This window comes from Carassius gibelio, chromosome A25 (assembly GCF_023724105.1).
Source record: "Carassius gibelio isolate Cgi1373 ecotype wild population from Czech Republic chromosome A25, carGib1.2-hapl.c, whole genome shotgun sequence".
NCBI classification, from domain to species: Eukaryota; Metazoa; Chordata; class Actinopteri; order Cypriniformes; family Cyprinidae; genus Carassius; species Carassius gibelio.
Genome location: NC_068395.1, coordinates 2085672 through 2106821, shown reverse-complemented (window position 1 = coordinate 2106821; position 21150 = coordinate 2085672). Strand labels below are relative to the sequence as shown.

At 35.6% G+C, this 21150-nt stretch overlaps 1 protein-coding gene across 1 annotated transcript; it reads right to left on the bottom strand.

Annotated features, from left to right (window-relative positions):
* Nucleotides 1-746: 746 nt before the first annotated feature.
* Nucleotides 747-20936, bottom strand: myo5c (myosin VC). The gene is made up of 41 exons (XM_052543997.1): nucleotides 20707-20936; nucleotides 20354-20464; nucleotides 18286-18454; nucleotides 18067-18211; nucleotides 17763-17919; nucleotides 17542-17685; nucleotides 17370-17451; nucleotides 17084-17191; nucleotides 16881-16987; nucleotides 16532-16797; nucleotides 15606-15687; nucleotides 15377-15517; nucleotides 14483-14605; nucleotides 14323-14406; nucleotides 14117-14245; nucleotides 13945-14042; nucleotides 13779-13865; nucleotides 12367-12478; nucleotides 12072-12283; nucleotides 10918-11083; nucleotides 10687-10833; nucleotides 9603-9767; nucleotides 9306-9399; nucleotides 9166-9229; nucleotides 8689-8869; nucleotides 7822-7915; nucleotides 7674-7737; nucleotides 7515-7592; nucleotides 7258-7438; nucleotides 7084-7177; nucleotides 6360-6423; nucleotides 6104-6272; nucleotides 5253-5337; nucleotides 5076-5174; nucleotides 4849-5003; nucleotides 3848-3937; nucleotides 3610-3760; nucleotides 3229-3532; nucleotides 2080-2254; nucleotides 1898-1978; nucleotides 747-1310 (listed from the first exon to the last, which is right to left on the bottom strand). Exons 1-41 carry the CDS (start codon nucleotides 20731-20733, stop codon nucleotides 1158-1160), a joined length of 5238 nt encoding a protein of 1745 aa, XP_052399957.1. The 5' UTR covers nucleotides 20734-20936; the 3' UTR covers nucleotides 747-1157.
* Nucleotides 20937-21150: the final 214 nt, after the last annotated feature.

Genomic DNA, 21150 nt, shown 5'->3' with positions numbered 1-21150 from the left:
TGTTTAAAAAAAGTTAAACATTTTTGTAAGGCCATATTTGGTATTTGCCAATGCTCATCTATATACTATACACTCACACCCACATTATATAATTAAAAAAAATGGTAGTATTAGTTGTTGCACTGATTAAGTGCATAAACTTAACGATATTAAAATGTGCCCTGAAGATTTTCATGACTGTATTAGTTTGAGAATACGCAAATGATCACTGAAAATAATAAGAATTAACTCCAAAGAAAATATTTCAGTAATGAAATAATGGGGAAAATAATAACAAGATATCAAAGCTGAAAATAGTTTAAAAAAATACACAAAAATAAAGTTGCAAAAACAACAATTAAAATGAAAACTGAAAATATAACCTTATAATAAATTAACCTTATCCAGTATATTAATGCTATAATATTATATGAAAGTAAAACATTGCAGAATTGAAAATCGGGAAGGATGAGCTTAATTACACTGATAAAACAATAACCAAAATACTATCAAAAACTGCAAGAAGAATCATTTAAACTTTAGAAATAACAATAAACAATAAAAACATGAAAAAAGTGTATCAAAAATGGTCCTTAAAATATGCTTAATTTTTCTTTCTATTTATTTTTTTAAATGAAGTATAATGCACGCTTGCACTCAGTGAGACTGAGATTACTGGTTGAAAGATTAGTTCCAGGGTTTTCCATCTCTAGTCACCAGAGCATTAACCATAATAAACATAGCATTTGAGAACCAAGAGTGCTAAGAGTGAAGAGAGAAGGACTCATTTGGCAGTTGGGTTTATTGATTTATTTCAGATTTATACAAAAATTCAAATGAAGAGCTATTAGTGGGAATTATTTAGGATTTACAAAATGAAGCGGAGCATTTGAAGTAGGTTTGGGATCTTGAAAAGTATTTTACAGTTTCTGTTCATGGTTGGTCTCGTAAAAAAGCTGTTCTAAAAGAGTTACAATCTTAACAGTATTCATTCAAAATACACATTTAGAGAACATGATTACAATCTTTACAAATAAATCAAAACATACAAGAGCATTAATGAGTTAATATTAGCAAATCAGCTACTGTGCGGTGTTCACATGATGCATTCATGTCAACACAGATGCACGATGATGTTAAGTACCGGTCCTGATATAACCAAGGTCAGAGGTTAAAGGTCAAATGCGAGTGACGAAGCCCAGGCGGAGGTTGCTGGGCACCTGTAGGAGCTCTAGTGCTTGTGGTGAGGAGCAGAAGGGAAAGGTGACCTGGAAACGATACTGTGAATCCATCATCAGCTGAGACGACCCCTCGCGCTCCTGAAGCAACGCCTGTTAACACAGAGACCAAACAAGGGCCAATCAGACGATGCTCCATTCTGTTCATTTCTATTACCATTCAAAAGTTTGGGGTTAAGTTTGATTTGATTGTACGCAAGTTAATGCTTTTATTCAGCAAGGATGCATTAAAGTGACAGTAAAGACCTTTATAATGTCACAAAAGATTTCTGTTTCAAATAAATACTGTTCTTTTGAACTTTCTTTTCATCAAAGTATCCTAAAAAAAAGACAAAGCATCATGGTGTCCACAAAAATATGAACGAGCACAACTGTTTTCAACAATGATAATAACACTAAATATTTCTTGAGCAGCAAATCATCATAATATACTGATTTCTGAAGATCACGTGATACTGAAGACTGGAGGAATGATGCTAATAAAATTCAGCTGTGCATCACAGGAATAAATTACATTTTACAATATATTCACAGAGAAAACAGTTGTTTTAAATTGAAAAAAATATTTCACAATATTACTGTTGGTGAGCAGGAGAGACTTCTTTTAATAAACGAAAAATGGTACCAACCCCAAACTTTTGAACAGTAGAGACCGTGCTTTAAAAAATTAATGAACCTACCTGCACTTTGCGGACAAACGACGGAGTGACGCGCTTTTCAAAATCATCAATGGGTGTGTAGGAGTTAAGGATTTTCACAATCTACAAAACCAGAAAACGGTCAGATTTTATAAATGATAAATTAAAAACTGACATTTTATGGCTGATGTAGCCTTCATGTAAATGAATGAATGGCAAAGCACCTGCACAGGAGAGAGCTCGGAGCATCTCTGCTTGATCTCGGCTGCGTCTTCATCTGTGGTCTTGTTGACTTGAAGAATCCAGGCGACCTGAGAGAGCGGTCCCAGAGTTTCCATGGCACAGCTGCTCTGCAGATCCTTCTCTCGCAGCCACTCCTCCAGATAACTGATGTTACACCTGAAAGAGAAAGACGCTTCATTAAAACAGAAAGACATACTACCATCTGTGCATCCATTTGTATGTGCACAGAATCACTTCTGTGCACTATTCCAGAGCACACTTCACATATCCCACAATGATGCAATGCACAATTTACTTTCCATTTCCAGTGAAATATGAAGTGAACACAAATGAGCATCTCCACGGTGTGAATAGTGCATGATCGTGTGTTTGAAAGAGGCGGATTATGCAAGTTTCTGGTTTTGAATTATCATGGTAGTTTATTAATTAAATTAGTTTGCTCGAATTTAGGACATACTGTAATACAATGAGTGACAGAACTATGTGCATGTTCTCTATTTATGAAATTTATTTTGAAACTTTCCGAAACTTTTTTTTGAGACTTTGGACATTTTTACAACTGTATACAACTCTTTAGCCATGTAAATTAATCATAATGCATGAAATAGCATTAGAAATCCCCTTTAAACAGCAAAGACATTATGTGTCCCTGAAGCACAAAACCAGTGTTATGTCTCTGGGGTATATTTGTAGCAATAGCCAAAAATACATTGTATGGGTCAAAATTAATTTTTCAAACATTAAGCAAAGATCATGTTCCGTGAAGATATTTAGTAAATTTCCTACCGTAAATATATCAAAACATCGTAATATGCATTGCTTAAGAATTCATTTGGACAACTTTAAAGATGATTTTCTCACTATTTAGATTTTTTTTCACCCTCAGATTCCTGATTTTCAAATAGTTGCATCTCAGCCAAAATATTGTCCGATCATAACAAGATGCAAGGATGATTTATTCATGATGCATACACCTCAATTTTGAAAAATCGACTGGTTTTGTGGTAGCATTTATAGTACTACAAAACAAAAACCATGACTTCTGATCAACTCAGTGCATCCTTGCTGAACAGATCAGTAGTGTGTATATGCTGTGCATTGTGTAGTACGGATGAAACAGATGTAGGCACCTGATCTGCATGCCCTTGCGGCAGGAGCACAGGTCCTTGCGGAGCAGAATACTGTTGATTGATGTGGCTCCGATGAGGAAGAACAGCTGTCTAATGACCTGACCCTGCAGCTGCGGCTCCATGCCATGCTGCGTCATGCTGGTGTGAAACGCATCGAGCTGCTGCAGGATGTCTGTCACACTGAACGGCTCCGACCCGCTGTGGTCCCCTCCGTCCTCGTACACGCTGTTCGAGCGCTTACGGAAACCTGTGGGCTTCATGCTGGAGATACCCTGAAGACTCTCGTGCTCCAACATCCCAGGGACTGAACGGAGAGAGCGGATTGGTTAACGAGACGGAACAAAGGAAAATGCATGAAATCGAACGCCAATGCATCCGTACTGATCATGGGGAAGAGCGCGTCCTCCATCACGCTGATGAACTGATGGTAGATGTTGATGGCGAGGTCGCTGAGAATCTGCCGGTGCTCTGACAGGTCGAAGTTCCTCAGGCAGTTCTTGTTCTGGCGAGGCGTGTTGTGCTTCATGAACTCCTGGTGACGGACGGGATAGAAAGGAGCTCAGTGGTTGGTTTCAGGAATGATACGAGTTAATAAGCGTTAAGAGTAGAGAGACTTCACCTCGTCTCCGCTGTACTGTTTGAGACAGTTGAGGAAGTGATATGTGTTCGAGAGCCAGAAGGACAGAACTTCGAAACTCTCCTGGTGACTCTGAAATCATAGACAGCATATAATCATCATCATAAAGTGACGTGCAGCGTGTTTTAATCACATCTCTGAGGATTCTGCAGGTCGGATGTATTCTGATCGTGTGTTTGAAAGAGGCAGAGTATGCAAGTTGCAGGTTTTGAATTATCATGTTAGTTTAAGAACTGCATTAGTTTCCTCGAATTTAGGACATAATACAACGTGTGACACTAATTAAATTAAATTTATGCATTTAGCAGACGCTTTTATCCAAAGCGACTTACAGTGCATTCAGGCTATCAATTTTTACCTATCATATCATAGCATATTTATTTCATTTATAGTCAAAAGAACATTATATTAGCATAATATAAGCAAATTAAGTATGTTTACAATTATTCTATTTTTGCAGTGAAATTATATTTTATTACTGTTTTTATTATTATTTTAATATTTATTGCACTGCTGTATTATTAATATATATGTATATTTAAATCAGCATTAAAGGCAATACTATAATAAAGTAAACATTACCATGTTTACAATATCATATAATCATAGTATTTATTTTTTATTGCATCTTCGTATTTGTTGTACGGCTTATAATCAGCATTAAAATCAGTACAACAAATACTATGATGACATATAAATAAATATATATATTTCTTCATGTTATATTTCTATATTATATTAATACAAATATTTAATATTTTTTATTCTATTTTGATTTTATTAAACAAATTTTGCATTGTAATAATGAGAAATCACCTACACAAAACGCATTAGAGAATAACCCTAATTAAAACCACAATCAAATCATATAAAATCCACATCTGTCAAAAACATCCAGAATAAAACCAGAATCTTTACTTATTGCAGAATATAACTGAGGCTTTCTCTGAAGCACGGTTCACACTCAGAGCACAGCGTCTTACCGTGATCACCTCTTTGATAGCTGAGATGATGGCGTTCATGAGGGACTTGAGTTTGTTTCCGTCATTGAGGTAATCGGCGTGTCTCACACACATGAAGAGGAGATGTGCAGCCAGACCAGGGATCATCAGCACACTCACACCGCGAGGTTTCAGCTCTGCACAGTACACACCAGTGAGTAGATGAGTTATTTCTGCACATGTACACATGCTTTAAGTGCTGGATTTACCCAGTATAAGCGTCCGGATCAGCCTGCTTTCATCCTCCTTCTTGTACTCCAACATGCCCAAGTACTCTTTGGGCACAGCCGGTGCTGCTTTCTGATTGGCTGACGAGGATAGAAAACATGGAGAGGATGAGACCGGATTGGCTAAACATAAAATCGGACGAATGAAAAGAGTTGTACCTGTCGCATGTGTCTGAAGAGCTTTGATTTGGTCTTGGAGTCGTTTTATCAGTCTGTCCTTCATGTCCAGCTGCTCCTCAAAGTCCTGGAACCAGAAGAAGGTTATCGTAAAAATTAGATTAATATTAACATATTGACTTTTTGGATCAGGGGGACACTGATTCTGGTGCCACTAACAGTCTAGTTTTAAAATGAACAAGTAAATGAATTAATAAATAAATCTAAATTAAATAAAATACTTTAGAAATAAGTTTTAAATAATATATATATATATATATATATATATATATATATATATATATATATATATATATATATATATATATATATATATATATATATATATATGTAGTAAGTGTAAGTATATTATAAATATATAACATTAAGGAAAATAATATTAATATTCATGAGGACAACTAACAGTCAAAGTTTTTAATTAATTAATTAATTAAACTGCATATTCATGCATAAATAATAAAGTATTTTTCAAGTATATTCTAAATAACGACTAATACATTTTAAGTCTAAATATATTATAAAATATAAAATAAAAGCATGCTACATGTGAGAAATAAGCTTTTATGAACTATTAATATACACTAAAATATATTTAATAAACAGTATATTATTTATAAAAAATTCAGCTTTCAATTTTGCATTTTCTTTAACATTTTTGTATATCTCCAACCATTAAATTATGTTTTATATTGCATTATGCATGCTTTGAGGCGTGCATATGTTTATTATGCATGTTGTTTTCTTTATGACTAAGTTGCTTTGTATAAATGAATCCATAAGAATGCAAATGTAATCATGAGCGAGCCCTTTCACACACACACACACACACACACCATATTCTCAGCTGTGAGACGTGATGTCTCCTGTCTGAGTTTGTTCTTGGCTTCGCTCTCTGAGAGCTGGGCTTTCTGCAGCTGCTGGTTCTCCTCCTGGAGGTCAGCCACCTGTCTCTCCATCTCTTCTCTTCTCCTCTCGCTCTCTGTGATCGTCTCCTCGAGGTGCCTGTGAACAGACGCACAACACCTGCTCCTTCAGCCTGGTGCCACAGTCTGCAGTGTAAATACAGACTGAGGGTAATAAACGGCTCACCTGCGCTGCGATCGCTCCTCGTCAACAGTGAGCTGAAGCTCGTTTGATAACGCCTTTATTTTTGCTGCAACATAAAATTCAAGAAGTTCAAACGTTATCATAATTGGTCCAACCTCAATAATCTAACATTATTTATTCATATACACTGCTTTAAGTCTCTTTGGCTCACCAAGACTCCATTTATTTGATCAAAACAAAGGTAAAACAGTGATATTGTGAAATATTATTACAGTTTTTAATTAAAATGATTAATTCCTCTGATGCATAGCTGCATTCAAATGTTGAAAACAGTGCTGCTTTATATTTTTGTTAAAAAAAAAAAAACATACACTTCTGATAGTTTGGAGTAGGTGAGACTAAAAAAATAAATAATATTTTTTATTCTTTAAAGACGCATTAAAATTATCAAAAGTGACAGAAAAGACAGATTTCTACTTGAAATAATTCAGCTTTGCTACCACATAAATAAAGCACATTTAATAACATATATTTAAATAGGAGACTTTTATTTTAAAAGGTAATAATATCTCACAACATAAATTCAAATTCAAATAAATGCAGCCTTAGTGAGCATATAACAGACTTCTTTCAGAAACATTCGAAAATGTTCATGATTCCAAAAGCGTATTTCAAACAGAAGCCCTTGAGTGTGACATCACATCCTGTTGCCCATATCCGCTGAGGATAATTAGCATGTGGTTGTATTCGGATGTGCTTGTCTCACCGCTCATCTCCGCGCTCTGATCTTGTAACTGGGTCTCGAGCTCTTGTTTGTGGCGGTTCAGTTCGGACACCTGCTGCTTCAGTTCTGGAATCACCTGCACACAGGAAGTCACCATCATCGCCAGCAGACGTCACACTACGCAAACAAACATCAAGTCAGAAACACAAGCGCTACCATGTTCTCGGCAGAGAGACGGGCCACTTCCTGTCCGATGCTTTGGTTGACGTTGCTCTTCTCTTGAAACAGAGCTTGAAGCTGCTCGTTCTCTTTGTTTAAATGTTCGTTTTTGAACACCAGAGCTTCCAGCTGACTCTTATAAGTCTCCTTTTGCTCCCGCTGCTGAGTTTCCATCACCCTGAGATAGAAGGACAGACAATTTGATGGAAAAATAAACACTACGGACTAAATGACAAAAACTTTAGAGGTTATACTTAGCAGCTTTCTCCATGGCTTCAAAAGCAGTGAGAAGATCAGCTCCATCATCATTATCTAAAGCTTCTTCATTAAGTCTGGAGTTAAAGAGACAATTCGATTAAAGCAAATCAAGAGTGTGCCCAATAACAATCAGCAATCCCAATATTTTCACACACCTCTGGATGAGAATTTCCTCTTTAGCTTCGCCGAGCAGCTGTCTGGCGATCGAACTCATCTTAGCTGAGGGCATTATAAAGGGTAGAGAGGCTTTAGTCGAGTCATTGAAACATCATGTAAAGACGGTCCACGGAGTGTGTTGTGTACCTCTGGCTTGTAGATTCTGAGCTCTCAGGGTTTTATCAGCTTCAGCTCGCTGCATCTGCAGGCTGTTGATTTCTTTGCGTAAATCTGGGATGACCTTCAAATTGAAAATAAATGAAGAAATAAATAGTAATAAATAGTAAACGTCTTTTTAATTTGCAAGAAGTGCTAACTAGTGCTTCAGAGTTGGCAAAAGAATAAAGTTCGTAGTTTTTTTAGTCTGGGTTTTAGGATCTGAAGGACAAAATGCAACAAGTGCATACACAAACAAACAAATAAACAAATAAATCCACATTTCCAAAAAAATTTAAAAAATTTAAAAAAAAATCTATAAAAAAAAAAAAAAAAAAAAAAAAAAATATATATATATATATATATATATATATATATATATATATATATATATATATATATATATATATAAGCATGTGTGTATAAAAATAATCAAATATCAAATAATCAAAATGTACAAGAACATAAATATTTAAAGGAATACATAAATAAACAAATGGAAGAATTCATACAAACTGATTAAAAATGATAGGATTCTTTCAAATGAAGATATCTAAATGAAAATACATAATTTTACATTTACTTAGAATTTTGCATTTATTTCAACATTATTGCATTTCCCCAACCATTTGATTAATAATGCATTGTTTTGTTTGCATTGATTGATTTAATGGATTATTAGTATTTGATTCATATATTCATGCATATTAATTTATTTATTCTTTTTGCATGGTCATCCTTCATGTTAGGCTATGTCTTGCAAGCATTATAATAACATATAACTGCATTATGTACTTGTTCTTAAACTTGGGAAATTTGTAAGAAGCAAGAGAAGGAAGAGTGAGCGGTGTGATGCACCTTGACGTGTTTGGTGAGCTGCAGCACTTGTTCCTGTAGTTCTGCATTGACCTTCTCATCCTCCTCCACCTGCGTCTGGAGCCTGATCCGCTCCTCTCTCAGTCTACGGCTTTCCTCTTTCAGTGCTACCATCTCTTTATCCCAATCTTCCTTCTGGAGCTCACTGTTGTGCTCCGCCACCCTGACACAACAGAGAACCGATTTAACACAAGACAAAGCTCTGACTTATAGCCTAAAAATCTATTATTTTCCATGCAAACAATTTAAAAGTCAGGTCTGTTTCTCACAAAGCAACTTCTGACACCCACTTGTTGACTACTTTTATGTGCTTGACATGTTCACCATCCACTTGCAATAATGTGAGCGGTTTGGATATATTATCATGAGTTCCACGGAGGAAATTAACTCATGTTTGGAAAGATATGAAAGTGAGTAAATGGTTTGTGGGTGAACTATTCATTCAGAAAACACTCTTACTTTCTGAGTCTCTCCTCTCTTTCTAAATCCTCCATCAGTTTTCTCTTTACGTCCTCAAATTGATCTGGAAAACAAATGTTTCATGAGTTACAGTCGCACACTCTTCATGAGCAGTGTTTTAAAGCCAGTTCACTCGTCACCTTGCATCTTCAGGCTCGTCTCTTTCAGTTTCTGCTCCAAAGCCTTACTCGCCTCAGTTAGTTTCTCTTTGTCATTCTGAAGCAGAGCGATTGCCTTGGAGAAGAGAACAAAGTGAGCACTCTCATAAACCAATAAAGTGGGTTATTATATACTTATATCAGTGTTTTTTGATCAACATGACCCAGTGTATGACTTTAAGTGTAATAAAAACACAGATTTGAGAGCATTAGTGCAACCGAAGGTGTCAGAATAAACAATAAGCGCTGCATGAGGTCGAACACATCTAGTATCTTCACCTGATTGGCCTCTTCTGACTTAGTTCTCGCCCTCTCTTCTAAAGCTGCCATCTCATTGGTTAGCTTTCCAAGCTCCGCCTCCAGAGCCTGGATCTTTTCTAGTCCTTGAGCACGAGCATTAGACAAACTGGTGAGTCTCTCCATAAGGCCTCGGTTCTCTTTATTCTAGAAGAAGTGAAAGAAAGGTTTAGTATTTGCAGAGCCACTGCAGAAAATTATATATTTAGCGGGTCTTAATTGTCTTTATTGTACGTTTTTAAATAGTTGACATTTAAATTTAAGCATGTGGCAGTTGTTTTTATTTAAAAGTGATTTACTGTGCTTTCAAAGTATACGCTTTTATCAGCAGTGTGACTTTTATTATTTATTAATATTTTGAATTAGCCTTTATTTTAATATTTTAATTTTTGTTTTGTGTGTTTTAGTAAATTTGCACCTTGCACCTCGTCATTTGTATTATTTTTTGGGGTTGCTACTAGTAGTTTTATTTTATTCATTTATTTATTTATTTTTTTAATAATTTTAATGCTTCAACTTATTATTTCAGTTAATTTCCTAGGGTACATTTCTAGGGTTTTCGTGTAAAAGTTTTAATGTTTTAATCAAATATTTCAATTCTACTTTAACAATCATCAGTATGCGTTTATTTGGAAATCAAACCTATGAGATGCTTTATTTACTTTGAAATAAGTTACATATTCATGTAGTAACAACAACAACAAAAATCTCTTTAAAATCGATTTTTTTTTTCTAACAAGCAGCAATAAGTTTAAATGGACACCGAATAGAGCCCAGCGATCTCAAAAGTCTCCTCTAGAGTTTTAAAAGAGATCTCAATACTATCAAAGTCTGCGATCAAAAGTGAGAGATCTCTATATTAACTCAAACATTTCTCATCCAACCAACATTTATTTATAGCTCTCTAAAATAAATGTGCAATGTGCAATTTATGTGCAATAAATAATTTCAGTTTAATGGCGTTAACATGGATTGATGCAATTAACGTTTTTGGAGTTTTAGAGAGAAACGTTTGAGACAAAGTGCATGACAAAGGAATCTTTCCCTCTCTGTTGTCTGATCGTACCTGCTCTTCTATTTTCTTGCGCAGCTGCTGGACCCGGTACGAGAGCTGCACGTTGATGACCAGCCGTCGCATGGTTTGAAAGCGCCGGCGCGCCAGCCAAGCTCGCGCGTATTTCTGCAGAACCACAGCCTTGTGTGCCGCCACCATCTGAAATAACACACAAACACTCACAATCAAATGAGTGACCTTCATGAAACACTTCACGCAAAATGACAAACTCTGAGTCTCTGCCTTTCTGTAGCGCTTGCGGGCCGTCCATCCTCTGGTGTAGGCCTGGATAATGACGGCTGCCCTCAGGACCAGCTGATAAACCCTCCGGACCAGATACCCACGACAGTGTCTCTGGATCACCACAGCGGCCCAGGCCTGCTTCAGCGCCACAGCTGTTATACAGCGTCTGCAACAGCACGGTGAAAACACAAGACGAGTTCATGCATTGCATTGCAATTGTCTATGTAAACATTCAACAGATTGACATCTTTGGTTGCATCACATCGGCCAATTGTTGTGTCTTGCTGCATTTTAAAATTCAATGCAATTTAATTTATTTGTATAGTGCTTTTCACAATACACACTGCTTTACAGAAATTGCATGTGTCTACATTACAATTTAATGACTAAAGTGACAAACTTGACTTGATGCATCCTGAACGGTCAGGGTTATTGTAATATGAATTAAAATAAACTTCAACTGAAATGGAATTTAAAAAAACACATCCTTTTTTTTTTTTTTTTTTTTGACTTAGTGAAACCACCTGATCAACTAAAATAACTACAACTTAAATAAATCTAAATGCATTTAAAAACGGCATTAAAAATGGCAAAAACACACAACAAAATTACTAAAAACCTGAACAAAAATATAAAAATGAAATAGGAAATATAAAAATGTTAAGTTTTAAAATAATTAAAAATATTAATTAAAATTATAAATAAGGTAATAACAGTTTAAAATTCAATATATGTTTTATGGACTGCTTCTATGGTGCATCTGTGTACATGATTGCTGAAAAGTTTAGGGAGAGTATTTCTTCTTTTCTTTTTTTTATTCTGCAAGAATGCATTAAAAGATCAAAAAGTGACAATAAAGCAATGCATGTTACGAAACATTTCTATTTAAATAAATGCTGTTCTTTTGAATTCATCAAAGAATCCTAAAAAAAATGCATCACGGTTTCCACAAAAATATGAAGACGCATTAACTGTTCTCAGCATTAATAATAATCAGAAATATTTCTTAAAACTGTATATTAGAATGAATATTGAAGGATCATGCGACGCTGAAGAGCATTGCATTACACTTGAACTAAAACTGCAATTGTGTTTAAGATTATTTCTGTATTTCTGGTCAAGAAAGGTTTGAGTTTTGCTCTGGAAACCCTCACCTGATCTGTTTCTTTCCACGCACGTACTGTTGGATAGTGATGGCCGCTTGTCTCATGTGCAGGAACCTGCGTCTCTGCCTCCAGCCCCTCACGTGCTTCTGGATGGTCACGCAAGCCGCTCGAAGATGATCCAAACGCAGCTTCTCCAGGTACGCCACCTGTCCCGCCCGGAAGAAGATCTTACTCCGACCGAACTTGTACTGGTTGGTATCCTGTAACGGAGCAGAGATGGGTTTATTCGGAGCATGGCTGAAGAACACGAGCTGTCAGAGGAAACACAGTGTGCTTGTCTTACAGGAATGAGTCTCTGAAGAACCGTCTTGCACGTCTGCTTCTTCTCTCCCAGCTTCAGCTCCGCCTGGCTCATCAATATACTGTAACGGCTGTAAAACTCTATGTACGTCCATCTGTGAAGATGAGAACTGGACCAATTAGTGATGAGAAGGAAACCTGGGTTGGTTGGATTTTCTGATGTGATTTGATTACTAGTTTTTCTTGAGAGTTTTGTTGAATTTTCCACAATAAAAAATAAATAAATAATAAATAATTTTTTTTTACAAATTCTCACAAAATTGTGTCTAGGTGAAAAAAAGTAGATAAAAAAAATCAATAAATATTTAAAACATAAGATAGAGATAAAATATATATATATTTTATGATGATTTAGATTATTACTCCAGTTTTTCTTGAGTTTTGTTGAATTTTACACAATTAAAAAAATATAATATTTAAAAGATTATCACAAAATTGTGTCTAGGTGAAAAAAAGTAGATAAATAAATAAATACATATTTAAAACATAAGATAGAGATAATAAATAAAAAAATAAAAAAATTATATATATATATATAATTTTTTTTATTATTATTATTATGATACTGTAGCATTATTTTCTTGATATATTTAAACACATTTTCAGATGATTTAGATGATTACTTCAGTTTTTCCACAATAATAAAAAAAAAAAACATTAAAAATTCTCACAAAATTGTGTCTAGGTGAAAAAAAGTAAATTTAAAAAATCTATAAATATTTAAAACATAAGATAGAGCTAAAAAAATCAGAAAAAATAAATTTTCTGACACTGTAGCATTATTTTCTTGATATATTTCAACACATTTTCAGATGATTTAGATGATACAATTATTATTACTTTTTTTATATTACATAAATAGTTTCTGTCATTCCCAGTGTTTTACGAAATTTTAAATAAATGCATTAAATAAAAATGATTAAATAGAAGACCTCACAAAGCAAAAATAATCATAATTATCCTAATTATAAGGTTTCTTAATTATCCTAAATACAGGATTTTCTTTAAGCAAAATATAATATCTTATGATTTTGAAGTAAAATATGACCTCTTTTGTCTTTTTAATATTTATTTTCTTATATTTCTATTTAGCTTTAATTTATTACATTTTTCAGTTATAGTAATTTAGCCAAGGCAACATTTAAGAATTTCATAAGGTTCCGAAAAAACTTTTTTTTATTATTATTTTATTTTCCAATTTTATTTAAACTAAATTGCACTAATTTTAGTTCTAGTTAACAGATGCACTAATATCCTTTACAAATATTTCCCTATAGATATGCTTTCCTTTATACTCCTGTGTTCTGCGTCTCTAGGAAAGTCACAGAGCCTTTACAGAACTGTTCAAAATGAAGTAAAAATGGCAGATAGTGATGCACGGAGAGCTTCGATCACCTGGACGGGTAACTCTGGGCACTGATCCGGATGGTCTCCAGCACACCACAGGCTCTCAGCTGCTGCACCACACGCTTTGAGTCGTACCTGAGCAAACACACACACTAATAAATGCACTGCATACAAAAAAACACTAATAAAATCATTTGGGCTTTGCGTGACTTACTCAAAAGCCAGTTTCTCCTCATTGGGTTTAATGCAGCGCACATAATGAGGTGTTGTAGCATTCAGCGTCTCCATTAACAGGTACAAGGAACTTCGAAACTAGATAACACGTATAATCTTTCAAAATGAGTTCATCAGCCAAGCAGACGCTAATATTGTCTGTGGTTTTGTACCTTGTCTCCTACAGTGGTCCTCAGCTGCTTGTTCGAAGCTTTGACTCTGGGTTGTGCCGGCGACACCTTGATATTTTTATGGCTTGAATTAGTTTCCTCCTCTTTAAAAAAATCTGCCAAGAGAGCATTCTGAAAACAACACAGAAATTAGATGAACAACATTATAATGGCATTAAACCTCATTAAGGGAGCTATTAGATTGATACCTGACTAGTGCGCATGATGTCCACAAGCTCTTCATACAGAGTGTCTCTGTTCTTCTCCAAAAACCCTTTACACTGGTATTCTACCTGAAAAAAAAGTTTAGTTGTTTATGCACCTTCTTTTCCGTTTTTAAGACTGTATAGAGATGTCATAGTCTCTCACCTTATCAGCAAAATGCTGGATCACAAAAGAGTCGTTAGACATTCGGGGTTTCTCAAACAGCGGCCTTGAGCCTAGAAAGTTGTACAGCTTTTGCAGCCAGTTTTTATCAGTGCCCTGCAGGAACTGTGGGAGAGCAAAAACTATTTAGTAAGTGCAAACAATATTCATAATGATCCCTAAATATGGATTTCTTTAAGCAAAGTTTAATATCTTATTTCTTCCTTTTGATTTTGAAGCAAAATATTACCTGGACATGTTCTTGACAGGTTTCATAAAATTATAAAACTGCATTACATCACTTTAGATTTTTTAAGTTTTAAGCTTTAGTAATTTTGTTATGTGCTTTTGTAATTTAACATTTTTTGTAATTTTTTATTTTCATTAAAAAAAATTTTTTTTTCATATTTTGTACATTTTTCTAAATTTTGTTTTAGAAATTTTGTATTTCAACCAAAAAAAAATTATTTAAGTTAAAGTTATTATAAAATGAGACAATTAGGAGTGAAAAAAAAACCACAAAAATGAGATCCTTTTATTGAGATTAAATGAAGATTAAGTAGAAACTCTGGAGACATTTCACAATTTCTCAGCAAATTCTCCTAAAACCTGTTTATCTAAATTATTTGTGTCCTAACCAGGTACATTTTCAGTCCTTGACACAGTAAAAAAATAACTTAGCCAATCAGAAAACATCTGCTGCTTAATATTTAGCAATGTGATGTGCAATTTTGAACCAATGAGATTCAATTGTGGGCAGGGCTCTGTTTAGCTCCGCCCACATTTGAATCTCATTGGTTCAAAATCACAAGCTGCATCTGTAATATAAAACACCATGTTCATTCACGGTTTAAAGCAGGTTAAGACTGAATATTTTATCCTCAGAGTTATTCTCACCAGACACTCCTCATCCAAAAGGTCCAGAATGCCCATCTTAGCCTCGATGAGATCAATAACGGGCTGATTGTCATAGAAATCAATCAGCGTCCAGGGAATATCCTCTTTCATGTACTCCTCCTGCTCCAGTTTAAACACGTGCTGATAGGATGATAATCGGAGACATGTTTTTATAAGTTCCACTACAAATCAAGTTTAATTCGTGGAAAGGTGACACAGATGAACCCACCAGGTTGAACTGCTGCTGCAGCTTCTCGTTGGCGTAGTTGATGCAGAACTGCTCGAAACTGTTCACATCAAAGGTCTCAAATCTAGAGGAAGACAAAAAGCCAAAACGTTAGCCTCCACACAAATGTGCAATAATGTTCTGTTTATTATAAGCGCAGTTTAGTCATCTGCCAATGCTTGTGCTCTTTAAAGCAAGATGGTTTCTGATTGGCTGCCGATGTTTTTATTGTACATCAGATGGGAAAACACTCACTCTGGAAGGGATTTCAAGGGATTTTCATATATGTTTACCATTATAGTTATCGTTCTTGGTGTGAAAGGGCCTTAATTTAGTCTATGGCTCATGCAAACAGGGTCTAAAACTAGCATTTTGTTGCTTGTACTATAGAATATTTACCGGCCATATGTATTTTTTACCAGCCATTAAACTGTGTGTCCATTATTTCCTTGAAAAGCATGCCGAAAAAAATGAGGAAACAGATCTAATTGCAATTTTCACAACTCAGTTTTAGTACTACTTCTATTACTAATAACAATTAAAATAATAATAAAGTAGAAATATTTAATTTAAAACAAAACAAAATTTGAGAACTGAAAAACATTTCATGGTTGTTTTTTGGCCTTTGCTTTCAAACATTGAAACAATAGAGCTTTTATTTTGGCGGGAAATTTCCGTCATCATGAGTGGCTCATTTGTAAAGATCTCATAGCAGTGCATCAGATTACATTTCAGACTTTGCAATTTGATACTGGTTTGCACCAAACCATATCACGTTCTGAGGCATTTTTAGGATTAATATTAAGAAGCGACTGTCTAACTGGCGAGTAACAGGGTCTCATTAACTTACCACCGCCAATTTTACTTGATTTGGTGGCAAGTGTTAATTTTAGGCCTTGCATGCAAATATACATTTCAAGCTGTCATACCCATAAATATCCAACACCCCAATAAAAGAATGTTGTTTCCCAGGGATCATTAGAGCCTGGTTGATCTTGTGGATGACCCAGTCGAAAAGATGGGCGTAGATGTGTTTGGCAAGGGCATCACGGGCGTTAATGGCACGCTCCTTGGGCTGCGGTTTCACCACCGTCTCTGCTGACAGGACTATCCGTCTGTGACACAACCAGCGGCTCATGTTGTCCATTTTGACGCCCATCAGCTCACAGAAAATGGCCAAGTGAGGGTCTCTGGACTGGAGAGAGAGCAGAATCAACTCCTGATGAAACACCCTGATTCAGCCTGATGTCTATCATCAACATAAAACATATTCCTTACACCGATGGACGATTTCTCAGAGCCGTTCTCCTTGATTACCACGTTGCCCAGATGCAGAATCGCAGCGAGCACCTTAAACACGTCAGCCTGAAAACTGTCCTTAAGACCTGGAGAGAAACACTGCATCAACACGGCTGAAGGAACAACAGAAGATTTGCGCTCGTTCATATATATGATCAAAATAAAGCAGACGCGTTTGTCACCTAGTAGACTGAAAGTCCTGCGTGTTTCTGCCATGTCAGCGCGGTCGTCCACACCTTCGATCTCCGTCTCACCTCCCACACGTGTGTAATTAAACTTGTCTGCGGACACTAATGAAAACATGAACTTAATGACACTTCATGAACAGTTATGAGCAGGAGTTATTTTAGTGTCCGTACTGTATGCTCCCTAATATTGCAAGATAGATAGATAGACTCCCTGAACTCTACTATTCAAATACTATTCACATAAAATTCAACGTCACATAACATGTAAAGAAACACTCACACAGTCTTAAGCCTTTAAACTCCGGCTGGTTTGCACATGCACACATTTGGTAGAAGATGTGATAATTTCTCTCATTCTCTGACTGCCGGAGAACAAATCAAATATTAGTAGTTTTGCACCTTTATTTCATTCTGTTATGTCACGTCTACAAACCGCGAATAGCATCTCTCACCTGAAAAACCACCCTTGACTTTTCCAGGAGGTATGTCCTCATGTTGGCTCCGATGATTTGGTATCTTTTGTCGAAGCTGATCTCAGTGTACTTCCCAAATCGACTGCTGTTGTCATTTCTGGTTGTTTTTGCATTTCCAATGGCCTGCAAACACATCCGATATTGCTAACTATATTAGATAAGGATGTTTATGATGATCTGATCCTGATGGTTTGTTTTACCTCAGTGATTGGGTTGGATGCCAAAACCTTGTCCTCGACCCGCGATTTGCTGCCAGATTTGCTAACCACAGCGAAGTACCTCATAGCATAGCGAGCAGATACGGTCTTTCCAGCTCCGGACTCACCGCTCACAATGATGGACTGATTCTTGCCATTCCTGCAGTTTGAACAAAAAATGGGTCTTGTTTTGACTTAAGCTTTTAAAACCTGTACAGCTGGTTATTTGGCATATGTTTGTGCCAAGTCTTTCTCAATCAACCAAGACTTATAGAGATAGTTTGATTAATACAACATAATGCTTCACCTGGCCATTTGTTTGTAGGCCTCTTCAGCAACAGCAAATATATGAGGGTCCAGGTCGCCCATATTTTGACCCGAGTAAGCATGGATGACCGCATCTCCATAGATAGGAAGCGTTTTGTATGGATTGACTGCCACCAGGATAATTCCTAAAATGATAAATATCATGGTGAAGTGATCAAATCAGCGAAGGAGGTACACGTTAATGAAACAGAAGACCTACCGCAATATGTGTAGATGATTTTGGACTCGACAAATCGGACTTTGAGGTTGTGAAGCACGGCCGGCTCGTGAAGGTAACTGAGGGCCGTGAGGTCATTCTCACCCACCAGGATGTCCGGGTTTCGGAGGGGTGGCAACTTCTCACCCCCTTCCAGAGGATACTCGAACTCCTGCAAGAGAGGTTCACAAAGAGAGGATGGATGAATCAGTCGTTTGAACGAATCGAATGAATGAATGAATCACCCGATGACGTTCTCACTAACACATTTAATGCCACGTGCATGCATTTTTCGTTTCTAATTACGAAAAATAACTAATAATTGTATATTTATTTCTATATCATCCTGGGACCCAGGCACAGACATTTGTCCTCTGTAGAGGACATTATAATTTAGTGCATTTCTCTGAGAACATGCAGGGCTTTTTAGAGATATTAAATGGGTTTGATCATAAACGCAACTTCTCCTTGGTCTTTAAATATGACTGATATTGCAACGCTATCTCACGACCAATTCGTACGAATTTTACGAGGTGGCTTATTTGTACGAATTTGCACGACCTCACTCGTACGATTTTATAGGATTTGTCTAAACCCCAGTGACGGTTATGTTTAGGGGCGGGGTTAGGTGTAGGTCATTCGTACAAATACATATGAGTTGTGCAACTCGTAAAATACGTACGATTTGGCAAAAATCGTATGAATTTGTACGAGTGTGGTCGTACGAATTCGTACGAATAAGCCACCTTGTAAAATATGTACGAATCGCCATGAGATCGGGTTGGATAGATCAAATTAAGCACTCTTAAGGAAATATGTTAATATTTTGTATTTAGCATGTCAATCGAACAAAAATTCACACTGTTTGTCGTAAATAAACATCTCGGAAAAATATTAAGGGGTTTCAAATCGGAATATGAGTTTTTGTTCCGAAACGGGGCATAGTTTTCATTCATGTCTTCTGTAGAGGAAACAAGGACAAAAATTACAGATCAACATTCCTATGAAATATAAGATATAATTATGAAAACGTTGCCAAGTTATTACTACCATTATTACACTTTTTTCCAATTTGGGTTGCATCAAGAACACATTAAATGCAAATTAGATGATGCAATGTATAGATACATTAAATCAAATGGGAATATCAATGTAATCGTAATATTTTACGCATATATTCTATAAAGTACAGTAGTAAATCAAATCATTCTGTTATCTTTCATAACATAGTGGAGAATCATCTTTGTACAAAATTTGGCTAAACATAGCCTGAAAACTAAAAACTGATTGGTGAATGAAAAAAAACTAAATAATTGTTTTTGCCTATACATGCCTTGTCATGTCGATTAATTTTTTTGAATAACTTAGACCTGCATAGAATAAAATATGATTAAAATATATATATTTGTTTAATATCGTTTTTTTCTGAATTTGTTTCTTATGCTCCAACCAATGCAATGAAATAAAAAATGGGTCTCTTGAGGATATTAATAAAAAATATGAAAATTAAAATCCATATTAATACAAAAAAATAATAAAGGGGCATCTTCTCCCAAAATAAAAAATAAATATATTTATTTTGAATGCCACTTTTTGTTAAATCTGCTTGATGCTTTTATCATTCCATAAAGTGATGTCTTTAAATGATATTTTGGGGTTAATTTCTAAACCACTTCAGTAATTAATTTCTGGTTAATAAAAAAAAAATGAATTGCCATATTGTATAATTAATTAGATTCAAATGTTAATCATTTGACATTGAAATTTCATTTCTGACACTGTATCTTTTTAATATTAACATTTATATTTCATGTCACTTAAGGTCAGGTGACCAACTTTCACCATGAAATAAATTTTGGTAACATTTTTAAATAACTTTTTTTCCTCAATTTTCAAATGGAAATCAACAAAAATCTAAACAACAACAACAACAAAGAACACTTCCCTTATCAGTTATTTGGGCATCATTGAAGGTGCTGCAATGAACCACTGAAGAACCTTGATAATGCAGTGCATTATGTATAATATTACTTCAGAAGTCCATAACCAGCTGTTGAATTATGTGTCCTACCGTCCCATCCTCCAGCTGTAGCTCCAGCACAGTCTCACCAGTCCTGAAATCTGCCCGAATCTCCGCAGATTGCCAAACATGTTCCGCGTCAGGGATCCACACCCTGTTATACTACAACACAAAACTCACATTACACACTTTATTCCATAAGACTTGCACTGTGGCTTATGTTTTAGCGCTTTTACCAAATACCAACGAATAGGAACGATGACCATATGTCACAACTGTAACTAAGCTTGAATCAGTAACGTTGAGACTTCGACAAGACTATTATCTCCTCAAATGCATGCATGATAGGCTAAAATATCACTTGCTAAAATACCTCTCAAAAGTGAAGCACCTGCTGAGCATACCTTTGTATACAACTCCGACAGAGCCATGGCAACAGGAGTCGAGTCCCCTTCGCACAGATTTATTTCATATCAAAGGCACTTTCTCATTATACTTATAGGAGAAACTAATATTCATATGCTTAAGTTTTTAGCCATGGCACCAGCTGAATGTCTGGAAATGACGGTGGGAACTTCCTCGCTCACCTGCGATCCCCGGCGAAACTACGACTCCTACTATAGTGAAGGAGAGCTGATTAATATTCATGAGCGTCATTAACATACAAGGAACACGCATTAATATTCACGAACACGTCTTTGTCGCTGTTTTTCTGCGTTGTATTTCACTTTGTCAGTACATATCGAACTACAAAAAAATATTTGAAAAGTTCATAAAAGAATAATAATTCTTAATTTTTAAATAAACTCCCAAAGTTTAGCAGGGAAGACAAAAAAATTGGCAAAGAA